The sequence below is a fragment of the Poecile atricapillus genome, chromosome 1 (genome assembly GCF_030490865.1).
Source record: "Poecile atricapillus isolate bPoeAtr1 chromosome 1, bPoeAtr1.hap1, whole genome shotgun sequence".
NCBI lineage: Eukaryota > Metazoa > Chordata > Aves > Passeriformes > Paridae > Poecile > Poecile atricapillus.
The window spans coordinates 78574976-78596510 of record NC_081249.1 but is presented as its reverse complement, the minus strand read 5'-3'; the positions used below and the strand labels follow the sequence as shown (position 1 = coordinate 78596510).

Genomic DNA, 21535 nt, shown 5'->3' with positions numbered 1-21535 from the left:
TTTGTCTCTTCTCCCTGTACCCTGCTACAGGACTACAGTTCCTCTAGAGACAGCTGTGCAGTAATGCCAATATGGACAACATCCCAGGACTGCAAACAACTACCCTCAACTGCTGCTTTAAGCAATCTTCCATCTGAGAAGCCACCTTTAAACATTTCTTTGTGTCCTAAAGGCAGTAGATCTTTCTAAATTATATTTGGTGTTCTTTACTACTACCTGTGACCATCATATAGGAGCACAGAATAAGGAACAGTTTCCATGCCAGATAGGTTAGCAGGCACACGTGTACTGAACCACTGAACCCTTCTCAGGAAGCATTTAATGTGATATATGAAGGCACATTGACATTTTTATTGCTGAAAAACACCATAAAATATATATACACACACACACACACACACACACACACACACACGTGAGTTTAGGTATTTCTTGATATCCAAATCCCAAGTATTGGCATGGTTGACCACTTCAGCATTCTCAAGTTTATCCACTTTTCTTTTACAGTTGTCCATTAAATTTTATGGACAAGTGACTCCTCCTCCTCCTCCTCCTCATCATCATCACCATCATTATCATCACCATCATCATCATTATTATTACTATTTAAAAAGTATTTCCAGCACGCTAAGAGGTATTTTTGTCAAATTGGTATCTAACACTCATGGAATGATTCTCATTTGTTTTTCTCTGATTTAAACCAGTTCATTTGACAGATGCTGCCCTTTTCGGAGTCCCCATATTTTAATTTTCAAACAGCACAGGGGTCTCTGTGAAGCCACTTTGGCTTTGGAGCACATACCTTCTCTGAGTGCTTGAACTGGCGCCAGTAACTATCGTACATGCGCTTGGTAGTTCTCTCTGGGTAGCAGGTCACTGTCTTTATGTAAACCTTCAGGCTGCGTTCAAGTAGCTGATTAACTTCTCCATAATCATAGTCATCATACCTACATAACACAAGCAATCATTCTGTTGGACATAAGTTTCTAAAAACATTGCATTTGCAGCATTATATTCTTAAGCCTGGGAACTGGAACATTTATCATACATTACCAAAAACCACGTGTTAAAACAGGATCTGAAAGGCTTAGTAGGATCATAGAATTTATAAGGTTGGAAAAGACCTTTAAGATCATTGAATCCAATGGTTAACCCTAAACACCATCATGGCCACCATTAAACCATGTGCCCTATCCACCATTTCCAGCTCTCCCACTTCTGTGAGCTGTTCCAATGCTTTACAAATCTTTCTGTGAAGAAATTTTCCCCAATATCCAAACTAAACCTGCCCTGCTGCTACTTGAAGCCCTTTGTTCTCATCCTGTCACTTGTTACCTGGGAGAAGAGGCTGACCCTCCCCAATCTCATCTCAGGTTGTTGTAAACAGTGATAAGGTCCCCCCTGAGCCTCTGAGACTAAACACCCCCAGCTCCCTCAGCTGCTCCTCACAGCACTTGTGCCCCAGACCCTTCCCCAGCTCCGCTGCCCTTCTCTGGACACGCTCCAGCCCCTCAATGTCTTTCTTGCACTGAGGGGCCCAGAACTGAGCACAGCATTTGAGGTGTGGCCTCAGCAGTGCCGAGTCCAGGGGGACGGTCACTGCCCTGCTCCTGCTGGCCACACCACTGCTGATCCAGGCCAGGATGCCACTGGCCTTCTTGGCCACCTGGGCACACCCTGCATCATGTTTAGCTGCTATGGACCAGCACTCCCAGGGCCTTTTTCAATGAGCAGCTTCCCTGGCACTGCCCCCAGCCTGTAGCACTGCAGGGGGCTGTTGTGGCCCAAATGCAGGACTCGGCACTTGGCATCACTGAACCTCACAGAACTGGCCTTGGCCCACTGATCCAGCCTGTCCATAGCCCTCTGTAGGACCTTCCTACCTCCTTCCAGTACATCAACACTCCTGCCCAACTTGGTGGTGTCTGTGAACTTACCTAGGGATGTTGTCTTTCCTGAATGAAGGATACAGGCTGGCTTCAGAGTTCCATCCTTACTCATTTTCTGTACTGGTGGGAAAAATTATACTGATATGCCAGCAAAACCACTCTAACTTCCAGACAGAGGTACCATCTCCACTTTAAACACCCAGTCTAAAATGATGCTTTACACATGGTTTATTTTTCCGCTTACATAGTTTGAAAATGTACTCCTAAGCCAGGGAATTTTTGTCCATACCTGATTCCATACATACAGTGGACATAGTTAAATAAAGCTCTTCTTAGTGTAGTTGTATCAACATCTTCATGTGTTGCCATAGTGTTATATGTGAGGTTATACACCATCCGAAACTTCTCATCCAGGAGATGTCCAATATCAGAATAAAGCCTGTTTACAAGGGAAAAGCCATGATTTTCCCAAGTATAGTCCTGCAGGAAGAGAAGAAAATATATAAAAGCACAAATTAAGAGAATTCCCTATGTTATCTTCTCTACAACTCAACAGTTTCTGTTGTCTGATAGTTATGACTTTATTCTCTTCTAAAAGTTTGCATTTTGAATCCTTCATCCACCTGCTCTGTTCCCCCAGAATTCTTGGCAATGAATATCATGTTGCCACACTCCAACCCTGGATATCATTAGCCTACAGGAGAAAAAACCCCGAGCTTCTCCTGAAGTGCTTAGGGAATCTACTTCTGCTTTGCCACTCTGACCAGTATCATTCCATGTGGGATTGGCCTTGAAGTTTAAAACCTGCCCCTCTTGGAGGCTTTGGTGCTTATCTCCAAGCAGAGATCGAGCCTTTACTTCCAGCCAGGATGTACAATCATTGGTTAAGTGCTGAACCATCCCTGAAAAACCTGATAAAATCCAGGCTGTTTTGGTCTTAGACAAGCACCTGGATTGCAAGATAAAAGCCTGACTGCTTATATCAGGAGTGGGAAATCATTGTAGAATAGTTGCACAGCAGGAAGAACTATCCTGCTCCAGAGCAAGGGCAGATGCTCCAGAGCTTCACAATACTATCACACAGAAGGTGAGAGTGTGCTCACATCCTTGTCAAGTGCTCTATCATCCCATCACTGATGGCATCTTTACAATTGAGGGCATCATCTCCATGTCCTTCCTGTTTCTGGCTGTTTTCCAAAGGTACTGCCAGGCCAGGGTGCTCACTAGGCACCTTGAAGCATGTCTTCTGTCCTGTTCCCCTGAGTAGGGCAGCAGGGAAGAGCTGAACAGGGCTCCGTTGTCTCATGGAGGCATCAGTGACATCTAAAACATGTCACAACATCATGTTTGGTCTCTGGCTGCCAGCACAAAAGACTAAGGCTTGTGAGAAATATGCCATACCTATAGAGCCCTGGAAAGGTGTCCAGGACATCACAAAAGCCTCTGAGAGCCAGAAGGCTCAGAGAGGGGAAAATGCTGTTGACTAACAGCAATTGATCCCTATTATCAGTGAAACCTTCCCCCCAAAAACAAGTTTGAAGGCATTCTGCTGTGTACAGAATACCATTTTTCTATTTATAAATTTAAAACCATAGAGACAAATGCAGATTTGTTTTATCAGAGTAAGGATTAGACTTATTGCAGGTGTTTGGGATGCTACTGCAATTTAAGTATCATTAATAGCAAAGAATTTGGTATGCTGTGGTTATATACATCCAACTGTTAAGAGTAGGACATAATAAAGTTAAATTATCAAGGTGACTCCTTTGAATGTAAGCCAGAAGCTGTCCTGTTTATTTAAGAGGAGAGATGTTTCACTTCCAATTTCAATTTCTTTGGAGCTTTTTTCCAAGGGAGCCTGCTTCTCCTAAAGTAGTTAGGCAGATTGTTTGATTTATAGGCACTGACTATGCCTTATTCTTTTTGGCAGTAATAACCTACTTCAGGCTCATATAAAGACCACAGAATAAATTATCCAGTTCAGTAGAGACTGCTATAAAGCTAAATACATTTCCTGAGAGCAATTGTGGATTCTTTATTTTACAGTCTTAGATACATCTTCTGACCACAGAGTTTTCCTGCACCCACTGTCATTTTAATTCATTTGGTTGAAGATTTCTTCCTTGCTTTCCATTTACTTCGAGCCTGCTTATGAATGTGCTCGGTAAGATAGAACAGAACCACCTAGGATGTCCCTCCTGTTACATATAATATGAAGTTCATGATTCTGGTCATGGCAAAGGATGTCAATATATAAGACAATGTACAGGTAAAATGTATATTCTGTTCTTCCAATAGCACAGAGAAAAATGCATTAAAATACAGCAAAATCTTCAATAATCATATTTAGGAATTCCTTTTCTTTCACAGCATTCCAAGTGCAGAGATTTGGTGCACATATGAGAACAATACTCCTCAAATCACTCTCACAGACCTATATGCATCCAGGTATTGATAGCCACTGGACAGAGAGTACTTAGTAAAATGACAGGAATACAGAGTTGCTCCAGTGGATTTTTTTTCTACAACATCTCGAGGGATGGGAAAGAAATTCTTGCTTTTCTACCTTTCCCTTTTATTTCAGATATGCTTTACAGTTTTCAAACATTAATGCTAGTAATGTTTCAGTAATAACTGAAGCAAAAAGGAAAGCCAACTATTGCCTTGCCAAATATTGACAAACAGTGAAAGATTCCATCTCAGGAGACTTATACAAGATTGTGATTAATGAACCACGACAAGAAAAGGAGCTTGCAACAAACATGCCCCACAATAAACACTTGATGCTCTGTAGTGATATATGCACACATTCTTTGAGTGAATGTGCTCTAAAGAGATGGTACCTGAGCTCTGAATGTTGGCAGGTGGTCTTCTCCTCGCCTTGCAAAGTCTTTGTACCCAAACCCAGGATCTTCAACATAACGGGAGACATCCGTAGAAACTATTTCATCATCAAATGCTGGGAATAAGACAGGAAAATGCTTTGCTTTAGGCAAGAACATGAGTTAATGTCGACTTCCAACTAACACTCTACTACAGCACTAGAGGACAATTTTAGAAGTTATGCATAGGAGAATAGTGGTACAAAGGAAAGAAACATTTCAATTCTCATCTGCTTTTATTGGATACATTGCTTTCATTGAGCCCATTAAAGTCAGCCTATACCAGACATCTAATGTACTTCTACAAAAAGAGAGAGTTGGACTACACTTCTGTCTGGAGGTTTCCTTTTCCCTCTGTTGACTTCTGAGGGACACTAGTTATCTTAAGTCAGGAAGATGAACATCATTAGCAAATTCACTGGGTTAGCATAAGAAACAAAAAATGGATCCTTGATAGCAGGATTGTTGTACTGAGCAGACTCTGTGTCAGGAATCACACTGTAAACTGGAATATGAGCACCAGGAAGCAACACAACACTCCACTGGCAAGTATCAGCTGAAGATTATATGAAAGCAAAGAGCTCTACAGTACATCAGGGTGAAATTCTGCCAGAAGCTGTAGTAACTAAGCATCTTCGAAGAGCTCCAAAACATATCGTTAAGCACACGCAGGTTCTCTATCAGGAATCAATCTTTCCCTCCCGAATAAACAGGTGGCTTGATTGTGTAACTACCTCTGCAGAAGTTGACTACTGCATAGCTGACTGCATTTGACCCTGATGTTAAAATCGTGGCTTGCTTCCACATGCATTGACAGAACAGTTGCCATATGTCCACTGTTAGCACCTTGAAAAGTCAGTTAATCTAAGAATTGCAGAAGTGCTTTATCTCCTCTTTGCCTCATTAAACAATCAAAACATAGCTGTGTAGGAAGAGGCTTGGACAACATCTGCTACAGAAAATTCTCAGTGAAGAATAAAAAACCTGTACACATACACTCCTCTGCCCTGACAAGGACTGGGTTTCATGAAAGGGTAAAGGCTCAACACATGCAGACTCCTCAACTGAAATCAGTAAATGGTCAAGAGGAAAGAAAGTCAACAAAACTATCAACAACCCCATCCAAAACTCCCTCCTGTCTTGAATGACCCCTTTCCTTAAACACTTGAAGTGACATAGAGTCATGGAAGTCCTGTTTTGATAATAAAACTGCAATGAGTGTCCATTTATCTTCACTGCTGATACTGCCTCACCAAAGGAAAATACAGCAAGAATTTACAATGTCCATTTAAAAAAATCCAGCTTAAGGTTGCTGGATGTGTCTTCTTTCAGAGATTCTTCCATGTTCCTAAAGAGCCACAAAACAATCTCTGCTGATGATCCTCAGTACATTCTTCCTCCATTTTGGGGTCTTTGCACAAACCTGTTGATTCTTTCAAACATGTTTGGTCTGAAGCTGCGGAGACCAAAATTTGCTAAGAACAGTGCAGTAAAATGTCAAGCATTTTAGTGGTCACTTTTTAAAAAGACCAAGCAAGCAATCAAGTAGCTTCTACTATGAGGAAATAGCTAAAGATTCTGATTGTTGTAATAATGTTCTTTCTTCTAACACTTTCTTTGGGAAAAAAACCCACCTTCCTGTCTGTATGAGGCAGACTTAATTCTGTAGTTTGTCAAAGATGAAGGACTCCAGAGCATATGAAGAATATGGGAAAAGAAGGTTTCAGCTCAAAATTTGGAAAATCATTCAAGAGTAAATAAAAGGCTATCAATCTCTATCACAAGATAGGCAGTGGAACAGCACAGCAGTATGATCACTCAGAGCAGCAAGTTGGAAATGTCCTTTCCAGGTGGGCAGTAAATGGTAAAGTAGTTTAGTCTCATCATTTAATTCCTAAACTAAATGTCATATCTGAAAGCTACTGAAGTTCTAAGCACTACAGAACCTACACCTGTGAAATATTACCAAATATGTATTACTAATTTATTAAATATAATTAATAAATTAATTATTTTGATGATACAGAACATATAAAGAAAGGGAAATGTACATCCTACTTTTTAAGGAAGCCTACAGGTCTTTTTTTTCTTTTTTTAATATACAAAAGCTAAATTTCAAGTAGTAAAAAGGATGATGTTATTTGTCAATCAAGAAATCCTAAGGTGATGAAGCAGAAGGTAAGAGCACCCTTACTACACTCCTCCTAGATGAAGAGAATAAAGAAATGGACAGAAAAAGGTTCAATCACTGAACTAGCCTCAAGCATTTATTTCTTAAAAAGCACAAACAGAACTGAACTGGAAAAGCACAAATACCTCCACTAATTACTAGCAGACTCTCCTTCTTCTCCTTCTCAAAGCGAGTTGCCATTTCTTCCTGAGAGGCTTCTTCATCCTCTTTATCTTCTTGTAGTCTCTTCATCCTTTCCATCAGGGCCTCCAGCTCACTTAAAGAATCTGCAATCTGCAAAAACACCATGACATTCTGAAAAAATTAGAAGATAGACAACATGTGTCATCTTCACAATTCATGCTCGACAGCAAATGTTCTCAAAACCAGACAGCAGAAGCAAACACAAAAACTCAAGCCAGAATGCATTTCGCCACATACAGCACAGACAAACAGCTTTTCAGACAGCAGTAAGACAGGAGCTGGGAAGTGTTAATGTAGCTTGCTGCATTAATTTACTTCAAATTAACAGGAAAGAGGTGGTGTTTGAGTGTGGAAACCACAGTCACGCATATTCCACCACGTAAATACCTCAGGAAAATCTATCTGCATGCCCTATGTCTCTTGTAAAACAACTTTTCATACTAAGGTAACTACATTCAGCCCACTGTAATGCAAAATATGTTTCTGAAGAGATGCAGTGCAACACTGCCTTAGAGAAACACAACCTGAGATGACAAGTCAGTACTTTTCTTTCATTATGTTTGACCAAAATAGCCATTATGTTGTCCCTTTTCCTTACTTTTGTGAGGAAAAAAGACCTCTTTTTACTAGAAATACATCAAAATTTTGGATGCCCTGTACCTGTCATTCAGATTTTTCATAAGACAAATTATTTGGTTTTTCTTTTCCATCTTTTTGAGTCTGTTATTTTGCCCATAGTTACAATTGTTTCCAGCAGACTCCTTAGCAATAAGCTAAGCCTAGCAGTAAGCACAGTCAGCAGCAACGCTCTGCCCACTACAAATGGGGAGTAAGGCACCTCCATGGCATGAGCTGGCATGTTTTACAACCCAGAAATTTAAGACACAGTGATTGAACTGAGTGATGACATGCTTACATTCTACTGCTAATTGTAAAAATTGTATCTAGCAACTCTGCTCATAATCCTGATTTTTCATCAAAGGCAGTGAGGCTAATTCATCTGTCAGCATTAATTCAAAGGCATGCCTTCAAAAGCATTCTAGAGCAACTTTCAGGAAAAAATGCCCAGTTAATTAACTAGTAATCAAATTAATCAAGTTAATTAGCTAGTAATCAAAGTTCTCTGTTGCTTCAAGACTGGAACACCAGCATGAAGAATTAAATAATTTTATTTCAGACATTTCCTCCCATCTACACAGAAGTGTTTTAAACTTCCAATGTGACTGTAGGCCTTGAAGTAAAAACTGTTATTATTATTATTATTATTATTATTATTACTACTACTACTACTACTACTACTACTTCTACTTTTTTCCATTTTTCTTTCCACTCCTTGTGTTAGGAACATGGATAGACAATGCTCCAGCCAATGCCACACTGTCTAAAGAAAATGGGCCTTTAAGCTTTCTGCTGAAAGCTACATTTTAGTCTTGCCTGATGGATGCTGAGATTAACTATCAAAATCACATTGCTCTGACTACCATCCACTGTTACAGTGTGGTTTTCAACAGGTTACACTGGAAATTGCCAGAGTGTATGTAAGAATTACCAGACTCAAGCATTCCTGTAAAGTAAACAAATTTCAAACTAATATTTAAACAGGAAAGAATGGAAGAAAGTTTTCTAATGCAAAACAGAGGCAAGCAAAAGAATTTTCTTGCAGCACTAACCCCGAAGTTGCTACTTGTGAGGGATGCATTTTCTATGTTGTTGTCATTGGCAAGATCACAGACACAGAAGTTGTTGACTGCTATAAGTCTGACTCCATTAGATGTATCCGGATCTCTCTCTGGGTTAATGCCACTACCAAATACAAAACTTGCCAAGGCATGATAATGTGCCAACAGGACAACAGCATGCACCAGTTCAGGAAGAGACCAATTATTTTCCCCAGTCTTGACAAGTTTCTGAAATGAGAATACAAAAAGTGTAAATATAAAATTTCTTTTGGTACCCAGCTTTTCTATAAAACACTACACATTTCAAAAAGGGATCAATTCTTTCTTCCAGTAATACCATATTCCCCTAGCACACAAACTCTCACTGGATAAAAAAAGAGACACCTAATATATTACTTTTTTTTCTTTTGGGCTATCTTAGCCAATGCTATTCCTAAAAAGAAAATCCTACTGGCTTTGTCACACAGGAGAATCAGCCTGTTTGGTGCACTAGTACTTCCCTGAACTTTACTCAGGGTAATGAAGCCTAACCAGGCACTTGCACAGTTCTTGGCAGTCCTTTTTACCAGACATTTACTGGTATTTACAGGGCATGACTGAAGAGGTACCTGGATGTGCTCTTTCGTAATCAGCCAGGGCCGGTGTGCAAGAAGTTTGTTTATTTCGTTCAGGTTTTTCAGTCTTTGGGGAATGTATTCTAAACCATTCAACCACTCTGCAATCCCGCCAGTCTTCAGAAACTCATCAACGTGCATATTTATTAGGTAGGAACACTGATGTCTGGCAGCAGCCTGGAATAATTAAACACAGAGTGAACGGTGCAGCACATTAGTGCGTAATCTGGTTTTGCTGCGGGTGGGAGACAGGTTAATAACACAAAACAAAAGTACAATGTCATTCCAAAAGACCTTGTGCAAATGCATTGCAATGCATTTCTATACAGTATGGAGGATTCTCCAATAAAAATACATTTGATTACTCCGGATTGCAAAATATAATTTAGGTTGGAAGTGATCACTAGAAGATAACCCTCCACTCACAGGGCTGACTTAGAACTTGCTGCTTGGAGCCTTGTCCAGACAAGATCTTCCCCCTTGGAGATCACAGAACCTTTCTTGGTTCCTGCTGCAATGTCTCAACATCTTCATACAGACAATTGCTTTCCTAGTGTCCATCTGGAATTTCTTGTGACTTGAGTTTACTACATCTCATCCTACTGCTGCACAGTGATGTGGGCATGTGAGAGGTGCATCACTGTGGGAAACTGAATGATGTAGGTTGCCAATTCTCCCTTCTCACTGAAAACCTTCTGGCTAGGTTTGCTTTATTGTGATAAAAATCTATAACAAAAATCCAGCCTCTGTCAAAATACCACTAATTTCTCCTTTCTGAATTCTTCCCTTTTTTCCTTCTATTTTAAAATACAGAAGTGAGAGTTGCAGGAGAAGATACACAGCCCATTGGTACGTACCATGATAGCAATGTAGTGCCTGTAGGGCAGAGGAAGGGGTCCATCCATGCGCAGCATATAGAACTGGCTGCGGAGGAAGGACTCCAGGTACTGAGTGTGGATACTCATGACCTGTGTGATGTTGTCCAGGCGACCAGACGTAGAATATTCTTCCACAAGAAGATTGGTACGTTCATCCAAACCATTTGCTTGCATAACCTTGAAAATAAGATGGAGAAATATTAACAGAGGGAGAGATTTTCTCCAGCTTTAGCCTTGGGCAGAAACACACTGTGGAATGAAAAGATTATCCGTGCCCAGACATAAAGACAATGATGGAGCTCTGGGTGTGCATTTGCAAACATACATGCCTGCATGAATGCAAATACACATACACAGATCCTACTTGTGTACTGAGAACTGAAGAGCATTTTACGCTGAACCTGTGCTATTTTTTATATTAAAAAACCCAAGACCATTTTTCTGTACATCTTCTTGAAGCAGAAGAAGTCCCAAATGCTGAAATCAAACCTGCACAGAGAGCTGGAAGTAAGTAAGAGCTAAATGGGAAGTAAATTCTTTATGGAAGACAACCTGTATAGACACACACTACCTGAGTACTCAGCCCCAAAATCAATTTCAAAATTAATGGAGAGGAACTGGATTATGTAACCAAATTACAGAGACAGCCTGGCAATCTACCCCTTCTGTGCTTGTATAATTGAAGAGGAGATCAAATGCTAATTTGTCCATAACATTCAGGTATTATTTAGAGTGGGAATTTAATGCTTTCTTTAAACAAAAGCTGTTCTTTAATTATTCCAACCAATCCAAACCTTGGGCACAAGATGAAATGAAACAGCAGAACAGTAAGTAGCTCTTGCATTGCAAGCCCTGACACAGTATGAGTGCTATTACTCAGTGTTTATCACCAGGAACAGCCATTCTCAACATGTTCACCACTGAAGTTATAAGCACAAGACTAGAATACCCAGTATTTATTCTGACACTGTGCAGTAATAAACCAGCCAGCATACTATTGCAAACACCATGAAATGAGAACATATTTTAGCTGTTTTACTGCACATGAAGCTAGAAATGCCCAAACCCAGGAAGCACAATGCTTTTGCTGAAATATTCTATTTAAAATATGTTTTCTTCTTTATGATGTGCTGATGAGTGGACCATGTCTCAAATATTTTTCTATCAGATCTCATATAGATAAGTTACATACAGAGAAACACAAACAATACTACATTTTAATTTCTCACTGTACTTTCCTAGTTTAATTTGTGGGCCCAGAAAGAAATGGAAGAAGCAGCTACACAGGCAGCTCCATCATTTTTACATGTGTATCTTCACTATGGCAGCTTTTCTATGCTTTACACCCAAATCGATGCCTTCTCAGTTGTCTTTATTAAAGTTTTTACCACCAGAATTTTATTCAGACATTAGAGACCGTTTTATCTCCCTGTATATACCTCACTCCACTCCTAGGAGTCCCTCTTATCCTTCAGCAAGTGTATCTCTCATGTATTTAAGAGATTCTTGTCTGTTTTAGTGGTTTCTTGGGGAAATAGTATTTTTTGTGTCTCTCGTAAGGTTTCTAATCTTCCCCAGCTTGTCAGGAATTTTCCTTGTAACAGTGCAAGTTATAGAAAAAAATTCTGCTGACAGAATCAAAATATAATCCTGAAGGACTGTGCTGTTGCTATGTTAGGCATAGCAATATGCCATATGATTATTTCTAAGCTTTATCTCCATCTCTATTACTATCCTCTTCATACTGTGCATGTACTTCCTCCTGATTTATTTCCATCCACAGACATGTTTTTTTTAAATTCTTCTTTCAAAGCCTTGTGGCATGTTAACAGGAACCTTTACAATTAAGTCATTATTTCTCTGCCCGTATTCTTTCTATTGCAACAATAAAGCAGCCTTTGACACCAGTAGTGTTATCATCACTTCAGTGTGTTACTATTCTATCACTAAGCCCTCTCTAGTCACTCTACTGTTTCATGACAAGGAATGGGGGAGAAAGGTTTATTTAACAAACCACAGTTGGCATTTGTCATGGTAGAAATCTCAAGTCTGAAATCCACTTTTACCTTTCAACCATAAATTCTTTCAAGAGACACAGCTACAGTCTAAGGAGTGAAGTCATATTTGCAGCTTCTCTCAAATTGAAGGTCAGGCACTGCTCTGAGAGCTACATAATCACATTGCTGCAATACAGGACTGGCCTCCCCTCAAGTCTGGCATTATAAATAATGTGTTCACCCCCACCCCACAAGAGCAGAGCTGTCACTCATGGCTGTCTCTGGGAATGCTGGTGACAGAAAAGATGTCAAACAGTACCACTTGTGTGAAAGGATCGGTGTGCCTTACCCACTGGAACCTGCTCCAGTGAAACTATTGCTTTTGCTTTCCAGGGAGCTCATCCAGGTACTGTGGAATAAGCAGGGTCAAAGAATCACCCTTCAGTGTCATTATTTTCAAAACTATCACCCAGCCCAGCCAACTGCAAACTTACTTCATTCTCTGGTATAAAGGCACTTGGTCCTCTTGTCAACGGTGGGGACACTTGTACTCTCTTTTCCTGAAAAACAGTCACATAGTTCAGTCACTGTCAAGAATTACATATTCACCACACAGGATGAGATCTTCAAGGTCTGGATTCAATTCTCTTCTCAAAGCCCCCTGGGTGTTCACTGAGGATGTATGGGCACCACATTAGCTCAGCTTTGCATCCCCTGTACTTTGCATGAAGGAATGGCATTCGTTTAGGCAAGGAACAGCACCAATTTCGAGCAGGGGTAAGGCAGAAACAAACCCCAAAAATCTAATCCCAGTTGGTTTACAGACCAGTTTTAAGATACATAGACCACAGCAACAAAACATCTGGCATGATGCTAAAATTAGCCATTTTACTGGATTGAATAGAAGTTTGATAACGGAGGGGAAAAAACCCCAAACCCCACACTCAGGAAATTATAAGAAAGATGCTGGTTTTTTTCAATATCAGCATCTGATGAGATCTTTAACGTTGTGAAGAGCCTAAGATCTTCACGTGCCAAATATTGGCAAGAAAAGCAAACCAGCAAGACCCAGTTACATGCATTTTCTAGAAACCTAATGAAAAGGCCACCTTGCTCAGTGCAGAGCCTGGAGCACACCGCACGCAGCAGGAGCCTTGGTGTGCAAACCCCAGCTACAAGGCAGGAGGATATATTTAGTACAGAACAAGCTGATAGTGTAATAAGAGCCAGAGGACTTTTTTGATTTATTAGAGATAAGAAACTGGACTAAGATAAACTATGCTGCCAGCCAGAGGAGTGAAGGGGACCTGGGGAGGCTGCCTGCTCCTCCAACTCATCAAGGGCAGGACCAACACTGTCCATGTGATTCCTGACCAGTGTCGGTCCAATTCTCCTGGAGGTCCCTTCCTCTCTGTGGGTCATTTATTTCAGTGACTAACTAACTCCTCAGACTGTTAAAGTTTTCCTGATGTCTAATCTGAATTTCCCTTGCAATAATTTAAAGCAGTTGCTTGTCTTTTCTTCTTTTCTTCTTCATGGTTATTTTCCACCTATCTGGCTGGCTGCACACTTGTCTCAAGTCCCTAATTGCAACCACAGTGTTGGTGACTCTTAATATGTTATCCATAAACAGCAGTATGGGATTTGCATACTAAGTATTTCGTGCCCCTAACATGAAAGTCTGAAGTTTTCCATAACAAATGACTCTTAAATACCTCTACCAGGGGGGCTTTAAGCTTAACTGCTGTGTGCACAAACAGCAGCTCCAGTCCCATAATGAATGTGCCACTGATTTCCACACAGGAAAATTAAGCCACTGGAGCTGCGTAACTATTGTCCTGATCCTTAAAAACATCCTGTCCTTTCTAAATTAGATTAAGAAATAACATGCAAAAATCAGCAATGATTATTCAGGAAAGATGTTCCAAAGCAAACTCTCGCAGGACAATTGAGTTTGTGACTTTGGAACAATTAGCTGCTAAAAGATGCAGAAATAAACTGGATCAACCGCATGAAGCCCAGCAGCCAGGAGACAACTTCCTCCATCTGCTGCCTACTGTCACAGCCCCAAAAATCCTGTAAAATACATCTCATGTATAAAAAGTACTCAATCTGAAATATGAAGAAAGGGTGAAGAGAGACCTGGTATCTGCACATGCAACCCCTTCCTCACACAGTTACACAAGGCACAGGAAGACATCTTCTGCTCTCAAATACACAGTCTTGCCAGCAGCCAGTCATTACTGCCAACATTGAAAAAAATAAATGCTTTCCAAGACTGGATACAAGCTTGGATTTTACTTGTTTTAAGAAGGGTATCCAGAAATCAGTTTAAAACCTTTATTTCACACTAAATAATCTGGAGGAAGCATCTTTTGTGAGTGACACAACTTGGATACCTGCACACTGTCAGCTCTCACTGGAACGCAGGTCTAAACCAGAGCTAAACGTTCTCCATCCTGCTCTCTGGTCTGTACCAAAAAAAAATGGCAAAAAAAAATCCCTTTGTTGCTTCAAGCAGGATCTGGGGTCCATTCTCCTGTTTTCCCATTCAGTGTGACTGCTATTACTCCTTTGAGCCTGCAGATAAGCTACTGCTGAGGAAAGGAGGAAATACTACTTGGGTGGATGAATATAGGCAAGTATCAACAGTTATTTCCTGTGAACGATGACAGAAAATCCAGGAGACAGTCAGACAAGAAAAATGTGGGTTAATCTACTACAAAAAGAACAAAATCCAACTCCTTTTGGGTAATGGCAATTCTAAAAAAAACCAAGCCTGGGGAAAAAAAAAGACAAACAACCAAAACAAGAACAAAACTCCCAAATCCCGAACATGATCATTCAAGTTGACAAGTCTTATCACTAGACACATACAAGGAGATGGGTTTTTTTTAATATTAGAAGCATATATTCTTCCCTTCTATCAACAAGAAAGATTATTTTGCCTTCTTGCCAAAGCTTTTATTTTATTAAAACTGGTTAAAACAAGCTCGTGAGGAGAAAAGGAGCAAACATCATCTGGTTGCACAAGTTCTCAGGATGCTATTAATAAAAACATGTGAAATTCACAAGCAGTGAGAAAGATAATGAGCTGTAGATAAGAACCACTGCTTCTGGGCATTCTTTATCTAGAACAATGATTTAAGGTCCAAACATAAAAAATGGTATATGGGAATTAGAAAGCAACAGTCCAGATATATGGTCCTTTATGGTGAAAAATCTTGCAAAGCTTCTTGTTTTCCAAGAAAGCCATTTTGTTTTCCTGTCCAAGTAGTCTTTGCAGGTTACACTAACTATCACTAAGTCAGCCAGGGTCCCAAATATCTTATCTGAAATTGGATTCTTTTGCTAAGAGGCTGAAGCAAGAAACAGGTTGCTCAGCAACTAAAATGCTGCCTGCACATCTACCAGTCATTTTCTGCTTCATGATCCTCCAGGAATACATCGCTGGAGTAAGAACAATTTCCACTTACGTTAAGACTAGTACCTTTTTGAGGGCTGCTTCCTCAGAAGGAATGAGATGATGAAGGGCTCCAAAGCAGAAAAAAGCGTGCCTGAAAGAGGGGCTGCTGCAAGGCAGAGCCTCGGAGCAGGTTTAGCAGCAGTGTCACTGTCACACTGCGGTGTCAGACAGCAGAATGAGACCTCTGCGGAGCACGGGAGAGCTGACGCAGAATCCATGAAAAATCCTATGTAAACTCTACATGTGACTTCTGATTTAAACTGCACTTGCAATGGTGTCAGGAACTTCATCAGGAAACTGAATGGTGACAAAGGAAGAGCATTTCCCCTCTGCCCAGCTATAAACCATGAGAAATACCTTCATCCTCGGGTGAGCTCTGCACAAACCCACCGACACAAATCTGCAGCTTGTCACCTCATGGGTTTATTTTCAGTTATGGCAGTAACTGCACACCAGTGCAGTCCAGAGCCAAGGAGGGCACTGGGATGTGGCACCTGCATCTCAAATAGCTGCCAGGCTGTGATGGCAGAGCAAGGAGTGCCAGAGCCACTGGGATTGGGGATGTGGCCATGAAGGCCAAGGGGAGCAAGCATGAGCCCAGCTGGCACTGGGATAGCACAGCAGCTTTCCTCTCCAAGCCCAAAGTGAAAGAAATAACCTTTCTTCCTCTTCACCACCACATGAATCACCGTGTCCTCAGGCTTTAAAGAATGGCTATTTTTAGCAAGCTGTAAAAAGAGGCGGTTTTGTTTGAGAATGGAAGTGCTAGCTGGTGGGGCTGATCAAACAACTGCTTTAGGAAGTACTTCTGAATATCTACGTATTCAGAAAACAGGGCAAGAGGCAAGTGGTTGCACTGCTATGGGTGCATGGGGCCTTCTTACACACATGGCATGTAAAATCTCATCCATCCTGCACCTGACATCAAGCTGGTCATGCTTCAATGGGATGGGGGACACGGGAGGGGAATCACAAGGAAGAAAAACAGTCAAGAGGGAATTTTGTGAGCCATGGCAACACTGCCACTTGTGTCCCTGTAAACTCCCAGAGCAGTGGAAGTGTCCAGGAAACACTCATGAAGGGGCTCAGAGCCTCCACTCTCACAACACCTGCCACCACTGTCAAAATATCAGGATAATAAACAATACCAGATCAAACATAAATCCTAAGGGCATTCCAAAATTAGTTTCTCCTGAGGAACAAACTCTTTCTCCTAAACATGCAGAAATGTTTTTTTGGGGGAAAAGGAATGAGTAACTTATTATTTACTACACCTTTTCTTGTATTATAATCTACAAGCAACTTTGCTACCATCTAGCATTTGTACGGATCTTTGTTATTTAAATTCGGTGGTCTAGCTCTTTAAAATACTCATTATCATCTGCAGCAATAATCTGAGTCAAGTCTGTCACTGGGTGGGAGTGGAGAACTGGATTTCAGATTCCCTCTCTGGGGCTGAATCTTCCCAAAGGAATTGTTTGGTTTTTACCCAGTCTCAGCTTTATCTTACAGTTCTTCAAAATCAATATACACCAGTTCAATCTCACAGACTTCATGTTATGGAGCCCATATTTGGTTTTCAGCTGACAGACACAAATGCCTTGGATTTTAGTTCACATTAAAAGCAGCATTATTTGCTGCTGCTTCTGGTTAAAACCCTACCTACAAACTGGTTTTTCCTACTCCCACTGTTTTTACTGAGCACATTTTCACTTTTGGTTCTTGGATCCAGGGTCTGCCTCAACTGGTAGACTCTAATTACAGTCAAATACTCTGATTTTCAGTAAATTGTAAGACAATTTTAGTCATACAGTCATACTGGACCATCTGCTTATTCCATCCTCACTGAAAACAGAAGGAAGCATTAAAAAAAACCAAACTATCTGAACACTGGTTGTGTCTTAGCATCTACTTTTATTCAAACTCTTCCTTAGGATTCAGGAGGGATTTTGTTTATTTCTGCACATGCCAAGTTGCATTTTAATTTAGCCACCCAACTTTGGCAGAGGAAGAGCAGTTTAGAAATGTGGCAGAAGTTTAGGATGCATCCAATTCATTTTAGGTGGTAACTTTCTTATTTGTTGTAAATTTGCAGAGGATTAATAGTTAAAACTACACATAGTCTTGCTGACTAAAATGAAAATTCAATAGTCACAGTTTACCTGTCTTCACATGCCAGTTCTCTTTCGAGACTCTGACTGACAAGAAAAAAAAAGTGTATTCAGCAAAGCTGTGAAATTTTGACACTTATTGACAACAGTTTATTGATGCATCATTCTTTAAAGAAAAAAATGTTTATGGCATCTAATGTAATAAAATTGGGAGCTTTATAGCTTCAGAACATATCTACTATTCATCTCACATGAAGCTTGCACTGCAACTTCAAAAATTTAGATATACGTTTGGAAGGCAAACCTTGGTGTCCTGTTATTCAAAACAATTTCTGTAGAAAAAGAAAAGCCAAAAGCCAAAAATGTGAAAAGCAATGATTTAAATGACACGTAACACTTTATTTGCTGACAGTGCAGAACTCCTCCTTAACAGCTGACCCATTCCTATAATCAAACCCAGGATATAACTCCAGAAGCAATAAAAGAAATGTTCAGAACAAACAATGTCAAAATGTTGAGAGTTCACAAAGCAAAAGCCTTAGGCTACGGTCATTTGTTAGGGGTATTTCAAGTGATTTTGCAACAGTTTCTTCCTCTTAACAGTCTGTCCAACTCCAAAAATGCAAACTAAGCCATAAAGATGAAAATTAGCAGAGGAAGTAAAACAGCAGGAAATCTTTTCTTAAATGGAACAGCATTTCAAAATACTCAAACCAGTAACTTTTAACATTAAGAATCTGGCATCTTTGTGCCTCCCAGCTGATGAAGTGGTGCAAAGAGCTGGGAAGAGAGCCAATGTAGTACAATTGATGGAGAGCTTTTGCTCTGGTAACAGGTTACAGCCCCTTTGGATTTCACACAATGAAAGGAAGCCTATCCCAAGTTCCCATCCCTCTACCAGCTATTAAGAACACAATCCACACTAATTAGAAACCAAAGGTCAGCAATTTCTACCCAACCCAAGATGGATGGTCAGGCAGGAGAAGTTCCACAATGGTTCCTTGCTCTTTGAAAGATATCTGGTACACTTGGCCCACGGGAGAAAAACTCAGCAGTGAAGGTGAAGTTACTGGCAGAAAAGCCTATCACCTTTTCCATAAAGCAAGCCTATACCTGCATTCTTACTGCTCCTACTGCTGTATCTCTCTCCTTGTCCTGCAGATCAGATCTATGAACCCAAACCAACCTCCAGCTGCAACTGGGAGCAGACAAGGACTGCAAGTCAAATGTCAGAGTAAGAAGTATGCTGAAAAACACTTTTTTATTTAAGAAACCTGAACTGTATTTCGCAAATTTTTTTTGGTCAGAATAGATCTAAATTTATCAAGTTAAACACACACCTGTACCTTAATATTGACTGAAGTTCAGAGTACATCTAGTTGTGTAAGTAAGTCTGAGGCTCCTAAACAGAAAAATGGAAGGACCTTCACAAGAAAATTTGCTCAACTAATGGTGCCAAGTCAAACCTAAGCATTGATTATTAACACCTGAAAAGGGTGAGAGACAAACAGCTACTTTTCCTACTTCCTTGTTGTTTGAGAATCACTTCCATTTAATGTAAGCCAAACCTCAAAATCTGACTTCTTATTCATGCCCCAATCATTCTCAGATACCAATGATGAAACTTGACTGACCAAACACAGGCACCCAAATCAGAGCTAGCCAGCTGCCTGCTGGTTAAAACGAAAAAAGGAAGGTCATCTCTGACTCAGGATGAGAACAACTGTGCTATGGAAAACCTTGAATTTCCACCACAGACTAACAGGTCTTCAGGACTAACCAGGTATTGGTCTGAAGACCAGTAAAACACACATCACCAGCAGACAACAAATGGTCTTCTGGTCTACTTCAGCCTTCAAAAAACCACTCAAAAAACCAAAACCAAAATTATGGGGAAAATAGAAAAACGGAGGAACAATGTTTGTCTCATCCATCCATGGAGAACTTCACCTCCTTCCCTCCCTGCACACCCAGCAGTAACACTGGAGTTTGTGTGCTCCTCGAGAACTGCCCTCAGGACAGAAGATCTTTTGAGTGAATGTTTAGATGACTCAATACACTACAAGCACAGCAGAAGAGCATTTTCTGTGTTTCAACAGCACCAGATATTAAGAGCAAAAGTTAGAAAACTTCAGTGGTTTTAGCTGGGACTTGTTTCATCTGTACCTTGGCTCCCTTCCACCTTCAGGTTCAGTCCACATCTGACATACTGAGACAGACCAGTATTGTCTAGTTTGGAGAACATAGCCTTTAGCCATTGAGTTGGCAAAACTGCACTGAGTTAATCTGCCTCCTCATCAGCCAGGACAGGAGTGCTGCGTGTTAGGAAAGGCTCTCTGAAGCAGCACAGCATATCTTTTAATTCCCTGCCTCCATGCAGAGGGCTGCCTTGTCCTGCCTGAGCACAGCCCATCTAACCACGCCTGGTTTTGCTCTGCCAGAAGGGTCCCATGTGCTCAGGAGGCTGCAGGCTCAGTGTGGGCAAGGGCAGAGATGGTGGTCACATGTATGGCCTCCATCCTCTTACAGAGAGACCGGATCCACTTCCCTGTTGGATCCATGCAGCAGAACACTGCCAACAGGTACAACTAACGCTTGCTAGAAAGTGCAGATAGAGCAGCAGCTGCTTTGACAGGCCTGAGTTAATACCTAAATTAACAACTGAGAGCACAGCCTCTTTACAATATAGTAATTGAATGGTTAAATACTTCAATTCATAAACACACACACATTTGATTTCTTGGGCATACTGCCAACTAGAGATTAAAAAACAAAAAGAGAGAAAGACCCCTGGGGTTATGCAAATCCATCATGTATCTCTGGCAGAACTGTCTCCCAAGAATGCTCTACCAAATTTTTAATAGAAGTATTGTCTAAAAAGACATGCCTTGTAAGCCAGCAAAAGAGAATGGTGTTCATCCATACTGTAAAAGCATATTGGCATACTCCTACTGTTAAGAAAGTGGCCCAGGGTGTGGTGGTTTTTTGTTTGGTTTTGGCTTTTCCAAGTATTTCAAAGACGCTAAATGATTGAAACAGTAAATTAATATAAGGGCAGTACACTACACAGCACTCGGACAATTTTTTAAGGAAAGTCTTGAAAGGACTCCATTGCAATTCATGCTAGAAAATCCTTAAGTGCTACAGTGTTTCAGCAGAGACCATCATCACCAAGGGTTTATAGAAAAGAAAATGTATTTAGCAGCATGTAACTATAAAAACAGACTGGGTGAATTTTTAACTAGGGACCATCATCAAGGCTGCATTCCCTCATCTCTCTTCTTTGTTACTGGTGTTGCATTCATTATGACAAAGAGCAGAGAGAGAGACATTTTAGGCACAGTGTACCCTAAAACATTAGGATTTCAATTTGTACCTAGGTGAGACTCTTGAGGTTATGCCCACACTGCAGTTGCTAGCACAACTGCTGCTTTTCTACAAGTCAGCTTTAAAGAAGTTCCTGGCTTCACTGGCTTTGAAGAAGTCCTTGGTTAACAGTTCCTAAGTCAGGCAGGCACATGAAGCTCTGCTGCACAACAGGCTTGAGAATCCAGACAAACGTTAAGTCAGCCACTGCTGCATTTCCAGTTGAAAGGATGAAGCTTGACAGGTTGGAGTGAACATAAGGAGATCTGCTCAAAGCAA

The 21535-nt window shown here is 40.7% G+C and overlaps 1 protein-coding gene across 5 annotated transcripts in view; it reads right to left on the bottom strand.

The window, feature by feature from the left end:
- SESN3 (sestrin 3) overlaps window positions 1–21535 on the bottom strand; it is a 44707-nt gene that overhangs the window by 8626 nt on the left and 14546 nt on the right. For 4 of the 5 annotated variants that reach the window (XM_058853081.1, XM_058853091.1, XM_058853099.1 and 1 more), the window contains 8 exons: window positions 12808–12873; window positions 10296–10493; window positions 9433–9615; window positions 8816–9052; window positions 7088–7235; window positions 4733–4848; window positions 2179–2369; window positions 803–947 (listed from right to left, as the gene is read on the bottom strand). In XM_058853081.1, coding sequence (XP_058709064.1) covers window positions 803–947; window positions 2179–2369; window positions 4733–4848; window positions 7088–7235; window positions 8816–9052; window positions 9433–9615; window positions 10296–10493; window positions 12808–12873 — 1284 coding nt within the window. The remainder of the gene's footprint in view (window positions 1–802; window positions 948–2178; window positions 2370–4732; window positions 4849–7087; window positions 7236–8815; window positions 9053–9432; window positions 9616–10295; window positions 10494–12807; window positions 12874–21535) is intronic. The other variant, XM_058853116.1, reaches the window with a different exon arrangement.